The following is a 19,568-nucleotide window of genomic DNA, read 5'->3' on the forward strand; positions in this document are numbered from 1 at the left end:
AGCAGCGACGATTGGTAGACCTGTTGAAGATAATTTTTGTTATTTTGGCTAGAGTGGGGAGAAAAAAGAAGAACAGACAAATTCAGTGTGTTAAATTTCTGATGTATCACGCCGATGCCTGACAGTTTTTGTCTAAACATAAAAGTGATTTCTTTGCAATTTTTACGTTAATAATCATCTAAACTATTAGTTCACAATGGTAAGAAAGTGAATTTTTTATTTTATTTTCATTTTTATAAGGATTTTTCATTTATTTTTTCCACATTGTTAATTAATTATTGCAGTGTCATTTCAGTTTTGTCACACATCCAGAATAAGAATTTTCTATCTCTGTTATTTACACATTTTCCCTTGATTGATAATTTTAAGAAAGACTGAAAGAGTAATTTAATTTAATTAAAATAATTCCGATTTTTTCTGTATAGATTGAATATATCTATTTAAGATTTAATGTTGGGGTGAATTTTGAGGTTATGTTGTCCAATGTTATGTTGAAAGGTTTTGCGAGGAGAAAATAAATATATACGAATTCGAAATAAATATTATAAAAATAATAAGATTAGAAAGAAGGATAATAATATGGAAATAGTAAATAACAATTAGAAAATATAAATTAACAAATATAAATATCAAATTAATATAATAATTTGAATTTCTTTTGGGAATTTATTTATTTATTTTGGTGTTTTAAAAAGAAATTCTTTTTAAAAAATATATTAGAAGGAGGATATTTTAAAAGAGTTGCGTTTACAATTTTCATAAATTTCAAATTCAAAACTTTATTTATTTATTGGAATTTCTCGAAAAATGTAGTCATTATTTTTAAAAATTTTATTAAAATTCATCAAAAAAATTCATTAATTATTTTAAAAAGCCTTCCTATAATTTATTTAGATTAGAATTCAAGTATTATTGTCAATACATTTTTAATTAAATTTCTTGAAAGAATTAAATAAATCATTTTTAAAAATTTTAATGAAATTCTTTTTAACAATTCAATTTTTTTTCAAAATAATTTTAATAAAATTCTTCGTGGAAATTTAATTAATTTCAATATTTTATCAAAATTCAATTATTTTCAATATCTACTAATGCAATAAAATTTCACAAAAGAATTCAATTATTTAAAAAGTAATATTAATAAAATTCGTCTCAAGAAATCAGTTTAAAAAAATTCTCTTCAAAATTTTAATTATCTTTATAAATAATAACATATTTCTTCAAAATTCAATTATCTTCAAAAATTTTAATCAAATTCTTGGCAAAATTTCAATTATTTTCTAAAAATTTTCTCAATTCAATCAAATTTTTTAATACAATTTTAATCTAATTTTTGAAAAAATGAAATTATTCTTAAGAATGTTAATAAAATTCGCCAAAAAAATTGTAATTACCTATTTAAAAATATTTTCTAATTTGAATTAGTGACTAACTTTTTGCTTTTGAATTAGCAGATTTTACTAATAAATAATCTTTTCCATTAATTTAATAGTAAAATTTACTAATTCAAAAGCAAAATTTAGTCAGTCACTAATTCAAATTTATAGAGAAAGTATTATAGCGTAAATTTTTAGAAATAATTGAATTTTGAAAAGGTTTCAAATTATAATATTTGAATGTTTGAATTTTTCCTACTTTTAACTGAAAATTGTGTAGATTTAATTTTTTTGGAAATAGTTTAATGAAACTGTTTTAAAATTATTTGAAGTTTTTATTTTCTAATATATATTTGATAAAAAATTTCCGAATAATCGATGAAATTTTGTAAAATTGAATTATAAACAAAACGATTTTAAAATTTTTACAGTAACAATTTTCTTATAATGTAAAATAATGATTTTATCAGTCGGTCATTTTTAATTATTATAAAACATGAAAATATCGATTGTTCCGAGTCAAAGACTGGGAGTGATCGATTTCTTCATGTTTTATGAAAATTTTTTATAAGTTTAATTTCAAAAAGATTTGAATTTGAAATTTTGAAAATCTTAATTCTTATATAGAAAAATAATAATGATTAAATATTTGATTAAAAAAGAAGTAATTGAACATTTTTTCTGAGTAATAATTTTTAAACTGAATCAGAATATTCTTTAGAGTAATGAAAAGAGGAAAATTATTTTCAAAAATTTTAATAAAATTCTTGACAAAATTTCAATTATTTTCAAAAATTTTCCTGAATCAATGATTTTTAAAATTTACTAATTTAATAAAATTGTTAGAGGTGTGCAAAAAGCTCGAAACCCGAAGCTCGAGCGGGTATTTTCGAGCTTTTCATTTTTCGAGCCGAGCCGAGCTTTATAAAAAGCTCGAATAATTTCGGGTACCCGAAACTTTCGGGTACTCGAAATTTTCGAGTACTCGATTTGATTCGAGCCCTTGAGAAAATCCAAAATTTTCTACATTAATTTTTAATTAAATTTTTTTTTTTCAAAAAAAAATTTTTTTTAATTTAAAAGCTCGAATTAAATCGAGTACTCGAAAATTTCGGTTACCCGAATTCATTCGAGTACCCGAAATATTCGAGTACTCGAGTGAATTCGGGTACCCGACTGTTTCGGGTACTCGAAAATTTCGGGTACCCGATACATCGAGCCCGGCTCGGGCTCGGCTCGGCTCGACTCGAAAAAATTGCGGCCCGGCTCGGCTCGGCTTTTCGAGCTTTTTGCACACCTCTAAAAATTGTCCAAAAAAATTCAATTGTTTAACAAAAATTTAATAAAATTCTACGTAAACCTTTAATTATTTTCATAAAATAATAAAAATTTCACAGAAATTCAATTATTTACAATTTTTTTTTTAATTTATTCGCAATCATTCAATTATTTTCATAAATAATAAAATTTTTACTTTATAATAATAAATTTTTTATAAAATTTTAAATAATTGAATTCTAGTTAAATTTTATAATAAAAATTAATTTAAAAATGGATTTTAATAAAAATTTTATATTATAATTGAATATTGAAAGCATTAAAGCGTAAATTTTTAGAAAGAATTGAATTTAGAAAAGTTTTCAAATTAAAATTTTTGAAAATCTGAATTTTTTATTAATTCTGTAGAATTAATTTTTTGGAGAAAGTTTAATTGCGGATTTTTTTAAAAAATTATTTAATGTTTTTATTTTCTAATTCATATTTAATATTGAAGAATTTACGAATAATTGAAGTTTTGTAAAATTGAATTGTTAACAAATGAATTTGAAAATTCTCAAAGAACTTTTTCAAAAATTATCAAAAATAATGTATTTTATATAGAAGAATTTTAGTTAAAAGCATGAAAGAAAATTTAATTTTGGAAAAGTTCCAATTTATTGCGGAAATTCAATTATTTTCAAGAGTAATAATATTCTTCGCTAAAATTGATTATTGTTCAAAAATAATAAAATTTTTCTTAGAGATTTGTTGATAAAATTCTTTATGAGAATTCAATTTTAAGAAACATTCAAATTGTTGAATAAATTATTTATTGTTGTATTTAAATAATTGAATTCTAGTAGAATTTTTTAATAAAAATTAATTAAAAAATGAATTTTAGTTAAAATTTTAGATAATAATTGAATATTAAAAGCAATATAGCGTGAATTTTTTAGAAATAATGGAATTTTGAAAAGGTTTTAAATTAAAATTTTTGAAAATCTGAATTTTTTATACTTTTAACTAACAATTTTGTAGAATTAATTTTTTTAAAAAAGTTTAATTGAATTTTATTTTTTGAAATTATTTGAAGTTTTTATTTTCTAATTTATATTTAATTAAAGAATTTCCGAATAATCGAAATTTCACGTAAAATTGAATTGTAAACAAATGTATTTGAAAATTCTCAAGAAGAATTTTTTCAAAAATTATTAAGAATAATTGATTTAAAGAAGAATTTTAGTTAAAATTATAGAAATTAATAATTGAATTGAAATTATGAAAATAATTTTGAAAAATTTACAGTAACAATATTTTTATAATATGAAATAATGATAATTATAACAAAAATAATATCACTCGATCATCATTAATTATTATAAAACATGAAGAAATCGAAACATGAAGACTCGGATTTATCAATTTCTTTTTGTTTTATAATAATACTAGCTGCGATACCCGTCTTCGACAGGTTATTAGTTATTGTTATTCCTACTTATATATTAATAGCTACGATACCCGTCTTCGACGTGTTTCTTAGTATTTTTAAAGTTTTCCATATTGAGTATTGATTAGTATTTAACCAACTACATTTAAACTAATTTTCTTGATGATTATTAATATTAATTAATGAAGAAGAAAACGAAATTTTAAGGAAAGTAAAAAGATAATGTTTAGAATTTTTAAAATCGCCCTAAGTGTGAAAACCATCATGGCTTAATAACGGCCCAGTACTGGCAAAATACAAAAACTAATATAAATTATTACATTTTTTATTAATTAACTAATTAATTTATCATATTTATACGTCTTTTATTTCACTTTGCTACTCTGACGTGAAGTCAAGAAAGCTTAATGGTTTTATAAGCTACACTATTTATCGATATTGTGATATTATTATGGCGAGGTTCGTCCCAATATTGGCAATTGAATTTTGCCATCATAGCAGATACAAAATTTTTGCTATTAATGTGCCATTACTGAGCCGAGCAACGTCCCAATATTCTGAAACTGAAATTACCAACATTTATTCGACGAAAATTTTTACTTTAGCTAATTTCTTATTTTAATATTAACAGCCCTTTAAAAAAATTACGAAAGGGTCACGGATTTCCCGAAATTCCTGGAAATTCAACTAAATTATTGTTTCCTCGCCTCGCAAGCATTTTTTTCTCTTAATAATCAGAAGCCATATTAAAAAAATTGCAAGAGGATTCAAGGCGAGGAAAGTAGTGATTTTTATTTTTTTGTCACGGATTTCCCAAAAATCCCAGAATTCAGTTTTATCCAATACTTTCAATTACAACTTGCCATCATAGATAGAAAAGTTTATCCTAATAATCTGACAATAATGTACCACTATTGGTCCGTGCTAAGTCCCGTTACCAGCAATGAGACGTTTTGTATGCTAGTATATAGGCCCAGTAATTTTTGCCAGTTTTCTGCAGACATTCACTGAAAAAATTACATTCTAATTTTAAGAAAATCTTCTTAATTATGCGCCAAGAATATTCCCCCACTTAGATTATGTGGGAAATATTCTTACAATAAGAAGAAAATTAGTATTGTAAGAATATTTCCCACTTAATTTAAGTGGGGAATATTCTTGGCGCATATTTAAGAAGTTTTTCTTAAAATTAGAATGTAATTTTTTCAGTGTTGACAGGCCCGTTTTGCAGTCTTGGAATTTCACACTTGGAGCTTATAAAAAACCATTTATTAGCTTTTTTCCGAGAAGCACCACGTGGAGGTAACCACTATTAGTTGTTTTTGGCAAGTTTTTAAATCCCGTGCAGAAATTGCCCTAACAGGGCCCTGACCCCGCATGAAACCGGGAACCCGACCTGGCAGCTCGTCAAATCAGGCTTTGTGCCATGGCGCCGGCCGGGTTCCTTGTTTCACCCAGGTCTGGACCCGGCCAGGCCCCTGGCAAAATTTCTACTCGGGATTATTTTCCAAGATAGCTTAGTAAAACTAAAGAAATTCTTGTTAATTAAATTTGATAAAAGATATGAAACATTTTCATTTCAGTATTACTAAATTATCTTGGATCATAATTTGTAAAAACAAAAAATATCTTATTTAAAAGTAATAAGTAGGTAAAATCAAAAAAATTAGATATTAATATTTTCAATTTTTATGGGTAAAAATATTTAAACTTTTAAATTTTAGATTTAAAATTCCTATTTTTTTCTATTTTTATGATAAAATTGAAATTAAAATTACCAAGAAAACAAATTAATTAATTAATTAGAAAATATCAATACCAACTTAATGCAAGAATTAATTAATATTTAACCCTTTGAGTAGCAGTGATACATTTAATTCATATGAACATTTTTTTGTTAACTTCTGCATAACTTTCTTGATTTTAAAAACTGAATATTGAAACAATTTTTTTGGTCCAATGAGGCAAATTTCTTGCTTTAAATACTGGTCTTTAAATAAAAGAAGTTTAATAACTTTCCATAAAAAGCTTGTTTAAAAATCAAGAATCATCATTTTTGTAGAAAAAATTTGATCAGAAAAAACGAAAAAAATTTCAAAATACGTCTTTTTTTGAAATTTTAGTATAGAAATGAGATGTATTTATCTAAAAAAGTGAGCTAAGGATAGTTTTGCATCCATTTTATAAAAAATTAAAATTTTTCATTTTTTGATTTTTCGAATTTTTTGAAAAAATGTTGTAACTTTCGTTCAAGTTAATATTTTTTAATCGGATAAGGCTATGATTTTAAGTTACGTTAATACCTAATAGACTACCAAGTTTAACTTTAATCGGTCAAACCGTTTTGAAGTGATGCGCGAACAAAGTTTTGCATACAGACAGACAGACAGAAATTTTTTTTTTACATTTTTCGAATTCTCATGTCTCAAAACGAAAAAATATATAAAAATTTTCAAGCTTGGAGCATTGTACAGACAGAAGTCTGATTTTATTAATATAGATAGATATCCTTACCTACAAGTTATTGAATTCCAAAAAGATTTGAATTTAAAATTTTAGAAAATTTTATCTGGAAATCAGGAAAAAACAAAATTAAATTTTCGAATTGACTTTCTTTGTTTACTGAAAAATTATTGTTCACAGTTCCGCAATCAGTACGACAGTGATGTAACGGTATGGAGTCCACAGGGGCGATTGCACCAGGTTGAATATGCAATGGAAGCTGTAAAATTAGGTTCAGCGACTGTTGGCTTAAAAAATAAAACACACGCGGTACTTATTGCTCTTAAGAGAGCATCGTCCGAACTCTCGGCCCATCAAAAGAAAATAATTCCCATTGACAAACACATGGGAATAACAATTGCTGGACTAACTGCCGACGCTAGAATGTTAAGGTTCGTTAATTTATTCATTTTCTTTTGTATTTATAATTTATTTGCTTCTTAGTCTTAAAAAACAAAAGATTTTTTTTTACGTCGACAAATACGATGGTAATTTTAGTATCAAAATTATAATTTGTTGTTGTTAGTATATTAATTAATTTAATTTGAAAACGATTAAAAATTTTGGTAATTATTGCAGCCGATATATGAGGACGGAATGTTTGAATTACAAATATTCACACGACGATTTATTGCCCGTGAGTCGTTTAATTACAGCTCTTGGAAATAAAATGCAAACGTGCACTCAACGTTATGACAGAAGACCTTACGGTGTTGGTCTCCTTGTTGCCGGATACGATGTAAGTTTATTTTCTTTTTCTCAAAAATTCAATTATGTTCCGAAATTTTTAGAAATTCTCAATTGTCAAAATTTCAATTATCTTTATAAATAGCAACAACTTTTTACGAAAATTAAATTATTTTCATAAATAAATTTGAATTTTAATAAAATTCTTGATAAAATTTTAATTATTTTCAAAAATTATACTCATTTCAATGATTTTCAATATCTAGTATTCTAATAAAATTTTCCAAAAGAATTCGATTATTTAAAAAAAATTTATTAAAATTCTACGCTAATAATTTAATTATTTTCACAAATTTAAAAAATTTCACAAAAATTCAATATATATATACAAATTTTTCATAAATTCTTTGCAATAATAAAATTATTGCCATAAATAATAAAATTCTTCCCAGCAAGTCAATGATGTAAACAAATTTCTATTGTGATTTTTTGAAAGAATTCAATTATTTTCATAAATAATAATATTCTTCTCAGGAATTAAAATATTTTTTTTTACAAATTTTAATAAAATTATTCGCAAAAAATCAATTACTTATTTTCATAAATAATAAAATTTCGGTAGAGAAATTGAATTATTTTAAAAAATTCTTAATACAATTTCTATTTAATAGAATTGAATTATTTTCATAAATAATAACAATTTTCGAAAGAATTGAATTATTTTTATAAATAGTAGAATTCTTTGCAAGAAATTCAATTATTTTCACGCAATTTTAATAAAACTTCAGGAAAGGAATCAATTAATTTTGAAAATTTTTAATTGTACAAGTTTTTGAAAGCATTCAATTATTTTCTGAAATTTTAATAACATTCTTCCAAAAAATTCAATTATTTTTAAAAATTTTTAATACAAATCCTCCGCAGGATTTCAATTATTTTCAATACAATTTCAATAAAATTCTTCACAAGAATCCAATTATTATAATAAATAAAAAAAATTCTTCCGAGAAATTAAATTATTATTTTAATAAATAATAAATTTCTTCCCAGGAATTCAATTATTTTAACAAATTTTAATGTAATTCTTTGGAAGAATTCAGTTAATTTCATAAACAATTAAATTTCTGAAAAAAAAAATTTTTTTAATTCTTAATACGATTTTTCTAAGAAATTCAATTATTTAAAAAAAATTTTAACAAAATTCTCCTCACGATTTTTATTATTTTCCATAATTTTTTAATGTAATTTAAATTAAATTCCTCGAAATAATTATTTTCGGGAAAATTGAATACATTTTTTCACAGAATTTCAATTATATTCAAAAATTTTAAGAAAACTGCTAAAGAATTCAATTATTTTCATAAATAATAAACATCTCTGAAGGAATTAAATTATTTTCAATAAATAATAAATTTTTTTAGAGGAATTCAATTATTTTTTCGAAACTTGAATACAATTCTCGTCAAAATTTCAATTATATTTATAAATAATAAAATTCTTCTCCGAAATTCAATTATTTTTAAATATTTTAATGAAATTCTCCAAACGTATTTTATTCTTTCAATAATTTTTAATATAATTTTAATTTAATTCCTCAAAATAATTATTTTCAAAAATTTTAATACATCTTTTCACAAAATTTCAATTATTTTCAAAAATTTTAACAAAATTCTTCTCCGAAATTCAATTATTTTCAAATATTTGAATAAAATTCTGGGCAAAATTTAATTATTTTCAAAAGTTCTCTTCAATTGAATCATTTTTAATATCTACTATATTTTAATAAAGTTTTTCAAAAGAATTAAATTATTTTTAAAAATCTGGAAACTTGATTAAAACTGTATTTCAGAAGAATTTCGAGTGTTATTTATGAAAATATGTTTTTAAATTCTTGTAAAGAATTTTACTAAAATTTTTGGAAATAATTGAATTTTTAAGAATTTTTTCGATAAATTTTATTAAAGTTAAATTAATTAAAATAAAATTGTTGAAAATAAAAAAGAATAAAATGATTGTAAATTGCAATCGATTTACTAATTTTTGTAAATATTGCCCACTTTTTTAGGATCAAGGTCCACATATTTATCAAACGTGTCCGTCGGCAAATTATTTTGATTGTAAAGCAATGGCTGTTGGTGCACGTTCTCAAAGTGCTCGCACATATTTGGAAAAGCATCTCAACGAATTTTTAAGCAGCGATCGCGATGAACTCGTGAAGCATGGATTGCGAGCATTGCGCGATACACTGCCTAATGAAGTTGATTTATCCGTTAAGGTATTTTATTTTTATCTCTTTCTATAAATTTTCTTTTTATAATTTTTATTATAAAAGATAATAAAAGTATCTTTTTGTTGAACTGCTTTTTGTATTTTTATTTGAAAAAATTTTCTTTTATATTTTTATTTCAAAAATGTATTTTTATATTCTTTGATTTTCTATTTGCGTCACGAAAATCTCTTTTTATACATTTTTATTTTAAAAGTGTCTTTTTATATTCTTTGAGTTTCTCTTTTTATACTTTTGCTTTTTATATTTCTATTCCAAAAACTTAATTTTTACTTTAAAAAGTCAAAAAGTTTTTTTCTAAATTAATTTATTAATTTTATTTTATTAATTAATTGTTTTTTAATTAAAATTTCAGAATGTTTCGATTGCAATTGTCGGTAAAGACACAGAATTCACGATTCTCGATGAGGCGGCGACGTCGGTTTATCTTTCTGAAATTGAAGGCGACGAGAATAGAGGAAGACCAACCGAGCCAGAGGTTGCGGACGATAGTAAACCACCTCAAGATCCACCTGCCGATCAAGGCCCACAGGATCCACGTGTTTCGGTCGCTATGGATACCGAATAAGCGGTTTTATATTTTTAAAAATTTGTCACTTTTTTCATTTAATAATAATAATAATAATAATAATGTCTACGTTTTTTCACAGATTTTCTCTTCTTAAAAAGATAACCCTATTTTTTTCTTGTTATTTAATTTAATTATTTGAATTTCTCTATTTCAGACTTCGCACTCGATAATTAATTTTAAAAAAGTAGCAATAAGTAGCTTTCAAACTAAAAAAAAGTAGCGAAAAAGTAGCTATCGCAAAATTAAACTTGACGACCACAGGGCTCGGATTGTGCGACTTTATCGACTTTTCTAAGGAAATATGACTTTTTTCGACTTTTTTGTGAAAAAATGCGACTAATCGACTTTTTCAAATTTTTTTTAGTAAAATGCGACTGAAATTAAAAATTTTTTTTAAATTTAAAGGAAAAAGTTTGAGTCAAAAAAATGTTCTGTTACATTTATTTACAAATTTCTTTCAAATTTTTCGAAAACATCAATAAATTATTTTTTAAAAAAATATTTAATTATTATTTTTCCATAGGAATTAAAAAAAAAAAAAATTGTTTACTTTGAAGGTTACAGACAAGTATTATAACTAACTTGAAGTTGGTTTGCTACTTGCGATAAAAGTCAAATTCAAAATAAAACGGTTTTTTTAAATCAATTTCTTTTTAAGACTAGTGCAAAACCCATCACGAAATTTTAGGAGTAGGAAGATATTGCTTCAATCTACATGCTCCAAAAATTTGACATAAATCGGTTTTTCTCCAACGAAGTTACAAACATTCAAAATCCCGAGAAAATGAAGAATGGTTAATATTTAACGTAAATTTTTATATATTTCTCAGTTGATAATCAAAAAAGTATTTAAATAATATTAAAGTGTATTTAAAATACTTATTATTTAAATAATTCTGATTTACTAAAATTAAATTACTTTGCAAAAAAAAATTGTTAAATATGATCGATATTTGACATTTCATACAGAAACTTAAATAACATATTTTACAGTTTATTATAAATTATTTGATACTTTTATCAAGTTCAAAACACAAATTCAGTCTTTAAAAATAAATATCAATAGCTTTTTTTATATTTCTTAAAGTGATTACTCCTTTTTTAAATATTTTGTAATGTCTGTCAATGTAACCTTTTTTCATGTACTCTCAATTTATAACATCTTTTTTTATACGAAATGTAATTATTTTTTACAAATCATTGTTCATTTCGTCATCCCAGAACATGTAAGAATATTTTCCCTGAGTATTGAAATTTTTTATAAAGGTCAAAAATACATTAAGCGAAATAAAATGGTTTGACCCATGAATTTTATTATATTTTTTAAATTTTATTCCGGATTGTTTGATATTAATGTATCTGTTGTCGAGAAATGTGTTTTTTTTTACAATTTTGTGTTTTCTTTTTGTCGTTTTTTTCTAAGATTTCATGCGACTTTTCGTGACTTTTGTTGTAAATTTATGCGACTAAAGCGACTTCTTTTTAAGTCTTAAAGACGATCCGAGCCCTGTCCGACCAAGAAAACTCGTTTTAGACACTTCACAAAACTGACAAAAATTCCATTCTATATTTTATTTTCCTGTCTTTTTTATAAAAATAATTTAATTCTTGCGAAGAATTTTATAAAAATTTCTAAATAATTGATTTCTTTCGACTAATTTTATGCAAATTCTAATTTAAATAATTGAATTCCTGAGACATTTTTATTATTCATGAAAAGAATTGAATTCTTACGAAGATTTTTATAAAAAAATTTTTAAATAATTGAATTTTGTTTAGAAATTTTATGAAAATAGTAGATATTGAAAATCATTGAATTGCGAAAAGCTTTTAAAAATAATTAAATTTTACAAAGAATTCTATCAAAATTTAGGAAAATAATTGAATGTCTGTGTGGTATTTTATTAAATTTGTTTGAAAATAATTGAATTCTTTCGAAAATTGTTATTATTTATGAAAATAATTGAATTCTTGCGAACGATTTTATTATAATTTTTTTTAAATAATTGAATTTTCCAAAAGAAATTTATTACTTTTAAAAGTAATTGAATTCTTGTAATGAATATTGCTATTTATGAAAATAATTGAATTTTGCAAAGAATTTTATTAAAATGCCTCAAAATAATTGAATTTTCGGGAACCTAATTTTGTTATTTATCAACATAATTAATTTATTTATGTAAATAATTGAATTCTTGGGCAGAATTTTATTAAAATCTAAGAGAATAATTGAATTATTACAAAAAAATTTTATTAAAATTACATTTATAATAATTGATTTCTTTCGAACAATTTTATTAAAATTTTAAAAAATAATTGAATTCCTGTGAAGAACTCTATTATTTCTGAGAATAATTGAATTATTGCGAAAAATTTTATTAAAATTTTGTAAGCCCGTTTACTGCTTAAATAAAACAAAAATAAAATAAAATGTTTAAAAAGAATTGAATTTCTGCGAAAAATGTTGTTATTTTTAAAAATAATTAAATTTTTTATAAGAATTTTATAAACATTGTTTTAAATAATTAATTTTTTCAAAATATAATAAATATTATGAAAATTTTATTTTGAATAATTTAATTCTTTTGGAAAACTTTATTTGTGAAAATAATTGAATTTTTCGATTAATTAATTTAAAATAGTATTAAAAATAATTTTCATTCTTTGATGAGGTTTATTATTTATGAAAATACTTGAATTTCTAAAAAGAATTTTATTATTTATGAAAATAATTGAATCTCTGCAAAAAAATTTTATTATTTACGAAAAATAATTGAATTATTGTGAATAATATTGTATAAAAATTCTGTTAAATAATTAATTTATTTGAAATTTTTTGAAAAATGCTATTCTAAATTAATTGAATTCCTGTGGGAATTTTATTATTTATGAAAATAATTGAATTTTGGATGAATTTTATCAATTTTTTTTAATAATTGAATTTTTTTGCGAAATTTTATAAAAATACTAGATATTGAAAATAATTGAATTTCGAATATTTTTTGAAAATAATTGAATCGTTTTGAAGAATTTGATTATAATTTTTGAGAATAGTTTTTTGATTTCTTGCATTCGCAAATTTAATGTAGTGGAAATTCTAAAAAAACAGATACAGTAGGTTGTAGTAGATTAGTGCGAAGCCTGTTATTTATTCACAGTTCTCCGTTTATACGGACAACAAAGTAACATTTACTACTTATTTAATATTTTACTACAAAGAATACGTATTAATAATCTAGTTTTAAATTTAGAAGTTGATTTATAGGAGTGAGTAATATTATTTATTCAACTACCTTTTTTGGTTCTATTTACATATAAATTTGGTATTTTCCGTTCTTTTTTCATTTTCTTTTCACGAAAATAGAAGAAATTTATATTTTAAGGAGAGATTTTATTTTCTCCACTTTGCTTCTGTTGTCGTTCCTTTAAAATGTTTGTAAGGAAAAATTCGCCGGCTTTATAAGACGAACGAACCAAAGGCCCACTGGCCGTGTAGAGAAATCCCAATTGATTGCCAACATTTTCCCAAGCTTTAAATTTCTCCGGTGTTACGTATTCAATGACTTTCAAGTGACGCTTTGTCGGTTGCATATATTGTCCAAGTGTCAATGCATCGACACCGGCGTCACGTAAGTCCCTCATTGTTTGCTCAACTTCCTGATCAGTTTCCGATAGGCCCAACATTATTGATGATTTTGTTATTAAATTAGGATTCACCTTTTTCGCACCCTCCAGCACAGCGAGTGATTGTCTGAAAGAAGAAATTTATTTATTCTATTGTATTTTTTTAAATTTTTACTATTATTATTTATTACTGTACTAGCCTTCAATTTTTTCAACTTCTGACAATAATTTCATTTAAAATAACTTAATTCTTAATAAGACCTATCATAAAATTATTACTTAGAAATTATTTAATGAATAATTCATTAATTTTACTTAAATATTTCAAAATTAATTCAATTTTAAGAGCTACGTTTATAAATTTTCATAAATAGATGAACTTTAAAGCTATTAATTTAAAATTTTATAAAATTTCAAGTTTCAATGAATTTAATTGGAACTTGTTAAGAACTTAGACTATTGGAAAATTTTAATAATTCAATTTCTTCTGAAATTAGTTAAATTCTTAATATAATATTTAATTAATTATTAAGAATAATGAATTTATAGAATTATTATTGCAGAAATTCAATTATTTTGAAAAGTAATCAAATTCTTGGCAGAAGTTCAATTATGTTAAAGAATTTTAAAAAAATGCTCGTCAGTATTTAAATTATTTTTAAAAATAATAATATTGTTTTTCAAAATTCAATTATTTTCAAAAATTTTAAAAAAATTCTTGGCAAAATTTTAATTTTCAAAAATTTTTCTCTATTCATCGATTTTTAATATCTACTATGTATTTTAAAAAAATTTTCCAAACGAATTCAATTATTTAAAAAAAATGTTATTAACATTCTAGGCAAAAATTTAATTATTTTCATAAATAATAAAAATTTCGCATTAATTCAATTATTTACAAATTTTTTATAAATTTCTGCGCAAAAAATCAATAAAAAATAATAAATTTTTTGACAAGAATTCAATTACATATTTCCATAAAAATAATAAAATTCTCCTTTAGAATTCAAATATTTTTTACAAATTTTAATAAAAACTTTTTTGTATTTAAATAATTGAATTCTAGTAGAATTTTTTAGTAAAAATTAATTAAAAAATGAATTTTTGTTAAAATTTTAGATAATAATTGAATATTAAAAGCAATATAGCGTGAATTTTTTAGAAATAATTGAATTTTGAAAAGGTTTTAAATTAAATTTTTGAAAATCTGAATTTTCATACTTTTAACTAAGAATTTTGTAGAATTAATTTTTTTAAAAAAGTTTAATTGAATTTTATTTTTTGAAATTATTTGAAGTTTTTATTTTCTAATTTATATTTAATTAAAGAATTTCCGAATAATCGAAATTTCACATAAAATTAAATTGTAAACAAATATATTTGAAAATTCTCAAGAAGAATTTTTTCAAAAATTATTAAGGATAATTGATTTAAAGAAGAATTTTAGTTAAAAATTATAGAAAATAATTTTGAAAAAGTTACAGTAATAATATTTTTATAATATAAAATAATGATAATTATAACAAAAATAATGATAATTATCAAAAATAATATCACTCGATCATTATTAATTATTATAAAACATGAAGAAATCGAAACATGAAGACTCGGATTTATCAATTTCTTCTTGTTTTATAATAAATATTCTTACAAGTTATTGAATTCCAAAAAGATTTGAATTTAAAATTTTAGAAAATTTTATCTGGAAATCAGGGAAAAACAAAATTAAATTTTTGTGACAACCCTGTATTTTTTGTAATATTTTGAAAGAAAAAGGCGCCTTTTTGTGAAAATAGTCAGAAAAAAGTCCAAAAAATCATTATTAGCCGAGTCTACAATTAATATTTAATACTATTATATTTACTATTTTTTTACTACTTGAAATATCAGTTCAATAAATTTCATATTTATTTGCTGTTTTTTTTACCTGTATCGTGCACGTCTATCGCGAACAAAGGGCGTGAGTCGCTCAACAGTTTCGATATTGTGAGCAAAAACATCGAGTTTCGAATCAACAACAGTCGTGACACAATCCTGATTCCCTCGGAAATCGGGAACTAAACATTCAACCAAAATGTTGCTCCTGAAAAATAAATGGAAAATAAAATAAGGCGATGAAAATTGTAAATTAATTTTTTTTTTTACTCATTGGCAATTAAATATTTACGAATATTTTAAGTTTTAATTTTATTATTCATATTTTATTTTTAAAAGTTTTGAACTGAAATTTACAACGTCAAAACTGACGATTTTCTCAGTAACAATTTGAAAAATCGTCAGATTTGACGTTGTAAACTTTAGTTCAATTGAATTAAAAAGAAGTAAAAAAAAGTGTTTTACTCCCTAAACTAAAATTTCTCCTTCGAGAAATTTTTACTTTTACTATTTTTACTTTTTTTTAAATAGTTCTCTGACCTCTTTTTAATTTCTCGCACAGTATTTGCGATGTGTTGCGCTCCTCCGTCATCTAAATCTGAAAAGAGACGTTGATTTTAATTTTGTTTTCGAAGGTAAAATTAATATTAATTAATTAAATATTTAATAAATATAAATAGTTTACCATCCCGATCGACGGAAGTAAGAACAACGTAATCGAGGCCCCAATCAGTGATCGCAGTGGCCGTATTTTTCGGTTCATTTGGATCCAACGGTGGCGGAATTTTCGCCGTTTTTATGGAACAAAATCGACAACCTCGAGTGCAAGTGTCGCCCATTAACTGAAAAATAGTAAAATTCTTTTAGAAAATAATTTTTCCATTGTAAATAAATTTCGCTTAATTTTTCGGTTCTTTTTATTATTTTTGTTCTAATTTCGTCTACTATTTTTATCGTCATAATATATTTGATCTCGTCTCATTAAAAGAGATAAAATTGAAAAGGTTATCAAAAGTATTGAGAATTAAAATCAGTGACTATGGAAGTCATTTTTTTTTCTACAAAAACTATAGTAAAATTTATATTTGTGTTTTCTAAATATTAATTTCTAATTTTAAAAATATATTTCAATTATAATAACCATAATTGTTGCAGTCGCTGTTCCATGACTTCCTCCACCCCAACATTCGCCAATATTTGGACATCTCGCCTCCTCGCAAACTGTACTTAATTTCAAATCACGTAATTGCGATTTTATTCGACTGTAATTCTCTCCCATTGGTATCTCTCTCTTTAGCCATGGCGGTAATCTTAATCTTGTATTATCGCCTTTCTCCAATTTCAATTTACCCTCATACTTTATTACTGGTTCGTCTGATAAAAAATTTTCCAATTGCGGTCCATTTGACAGTTTCTCGGAAAAATCCTCCCTCGTTATTTTTGTACAATTTAAACACTGATTCTGAAATTCAAGAAACAGAAAAAATAATACCTTATAATTAACAAGTTGAAACAAATCAAAAAAATTTCTCAAGAAAAAATATATTGTAACTAGTGTGCGAAACATGATATTCAATTTATTATTATTATTATTCAAATAAAAAATTTTTTATTTTCAAATATAACTTTCAACTTTTGAATAATTTCAGTTTCAAAAAATTAAAAAATTATTTTATTCAGTTAATAATTAATTATTATTGTTTATTATTTTAAAAATTTTATTAAAATTCTTCGAAACAATTTAATTATTTTTATGAATATTAAATTTTTCGCAAGAATTTAATTATTTACATTAATTAAAAAATCCTTCTGAGGAATTCAATTGTCAAATTTTTCAATTAAAATTATTAAAGAAACTATATTATTTTTAAAAAATTCTTGCAAAGAATTTAATTCGGATTTTCAAAAATTTTAATAAAATTGTTTAAAAAAATTTAATTTTCTGTCAATAATTTAAAAAAAAATAATAGTAAAATAATTAAGTACAATTATTATTAACAACATCGATTATATTAAAAAAATTAAAGATATTTTTGGTAAGAATTCCAGTGTTGTCAAAACCTATAATTATTCTTCGAAAAAATTGAATTCAGTTATTATAAAAAATAAAATTATTCTCAAGAATTCTTCAGAAAAATTCAATGATTTTTATAAATAGTAAAATTCTTTGCAAGAAATTCAATTATTTTCGTGCAATTTTAACACAATTTCACGAAACGATTCAATTAATTTTTAAAAAATTTTAATACAATTTTTAAAAGAATTCAATTATTATTTTCTAAAATTTTAATAAATTCTTGTAAACAATAAATATTAATAATATTCAAATTTTTGTCAGGAATTCAATTATTTACATAAAAATAATAAAACTCTTCAAAGGAATTCAATTATTTTGATAAAATTCTTCGCAAGAAGTCAAATATTTTCATAAATAATAAAAGTTTTCAAAGAAATTATTCGATTATTTTTAAATATTTTGATAAAATTCTTGACAAAAAGTCAATTATTTCTATAAAAATAATAAAATTCTTGTTAAGAATTCAATTATATTCAAATATTTTGATAAAATTCTTCGCAAGAAGTCAAATATTTTCATAAAAAATAAAAGTCTTCAAAGAAATTCAATTATTTTTAAATATTTTGATAAAAGTCTTGACAAAAAGTCAATTATTTCTATAAAAATAATAAAATTCCTGTTAAGAATTCAATTATTTTCAAATATTTTGATAAAATTCTTCGCAAGAAGTCAAATATTTACATAAATAATTGTCTTCAAAGAAATTCAATTATTTAAAAATATTTTGATAAAATTCTTGACAAAAAGTCAATTATTTCTATAAAAATAATAAAATTCTTGTTAAGTATTAAATTATTTTCAAATATTTTGATAAAATTCTTTGCAAGAAGTCAAATATTATTTTCATAAATAATAAAAGTCTTCAAATAAATTCAAATTATTTTTAAATATTTTGTGATTTTGATAAAAGTCTTGACAAAAAGTCAATTATTTCTATAACAATAATAAAATTCTTATTAAGAATTCAATTATTTTCAAATATTTTGATAGAATTCTTCCCAAGAATTCAATTATTATTTTCATAATTAATAAAATTTGTCGAAGGAATTTAATTATTTTTCAAATATTTTGATAAAATTCTTTGCAAGTATTTTAATGATTTTTAATAAATTAATTTTAAAATTGATAACATTTAAAAAGAAAAAATATTAAAAAAGGTAAAAAACAAAAAAGCAAACAACTAGTGAAATTAATTAATATTAACAAAAACAAAAACAATAAATAATATAAAAAATTCACACAAAAATTTTTAGGTTAGGAAGCAGGTAAAATTTTTTGCGACCAAATTAAAATCAAAATACTGTTAATTAAGATTATTTACAAATATTCTACAGTATTTAAATAAACTTTCAATTTAAAAATAGTAATTTATTTATGGAGAAAATGAAAATGACATACTCCGGTTTGAAAATTGAAAGCTCCTTGATGTTTGAAGCAGAAAATTCGTGTTGTTCTTAACATTTTTTCTAAAAACACTTTCGCTTAGTAAGAAAAAACACTTAATAACTATTTTATTTACATTGTTAGAAACTTAAAAAATAATAAAGTAGGTAGACTACAAATGTATTCTTTCCATATAGAATAAGGTAGTCCAAGTTGGGTGGGGGAAATTCAATATGGCTGACATCAGCTGATTTACCGGAGGACAAACAATGCATTGAATTCAATGAGACAAATCAGTTTTTTAACCATAACTTTTTAAATATTCATTTTTGAACCATAGTGTAATGGAAAATTATTCTTTATTTATCGAAATCTATTTTTTAAAACAATAAAACCAAAAAATTTAATTTTATTGTTTTAAAAAATAGATTTCGATAAATAAAGAATAATTTTCCATTACACTATGGTTCAAAAATGAA

General features: G+C 22.5%; 2 protein-coding genes across 2 annotated transcripts; one reads left to right on the forward strand and one right to left on the reverse strand.

The window, feature by feature from the left end:
- The first annotated feature begins 41 nt into the window (after positions 1 to 41).
- LOC122498898 (proteasome subunit alpha type-1) lies at positions 42 to 10,196 on the forward strand. The gene is made up of 5 exons (XM_043606897.1): positions 42 to 199; positions 6,727 to 6,977; positions 7,165 to 7,324; positions 9,338 to 9,547; positions 9,915 to 10,196. Exons 1-5 carry the CDS (start codon positions 197 to 199, stop codon positions 10,125 to 10,127), a joined length of 837 nt encoding a protein of 278 aa, XP_043462832.1. The 5' UTR covers positions 42 to 196; the 3' UTR covers positions 10,128 to 10,196.
- A 3,053-nt stretch (positions 10,197 to 13,249) lies between these two features.
- On the reverse strand, positions 13,250 to 19,290 carry LOC122498917 (lipoyl synthase, mitochondrial). Its single transcript, XM_043606919.1, has 6 exons — positions 19,105 to 19,290; positions 16,771 to 17,091; positions 16,315 to 16,471; positions 16,170 to 16,227; positions 15,682 to 15,837; positions 13,250 to 13,881 (listed from the first exon to the last, which is right to left on the reverse strand). Exons 1-6 carry the CDS (start codon positions 19,165 to 19,167, stop codon positions 13,509 to 13,511), a joined length of 1,128 nt encoding a protein of 375 aa, XP_043462854.1. The 5' UTR covers positions 19,168 to 19,290; the 3' UTR covers positions 13,250 to 13,508.
- Positions 19,291 to 19,568: the final 278 nt, after the last annotated feature.

Source organism: Leptopilina heterotoma, unplaced genomic scaffold (genome assembly GCF_015476425.1).
Source record: "Leptopilina heterotoma isolate Lh14 unplaced genomic scaffold, ASM1547642v1 Lhet_100, whole genome shotgun sequence".
In the NCBI taxonomy this organism is placed as follows: Eukaryota; Metazoa; Arthropoda; class Insecta; order Hymenoptera; family Figitidae; genus Leptopilina; species Leptopilina heterotoma.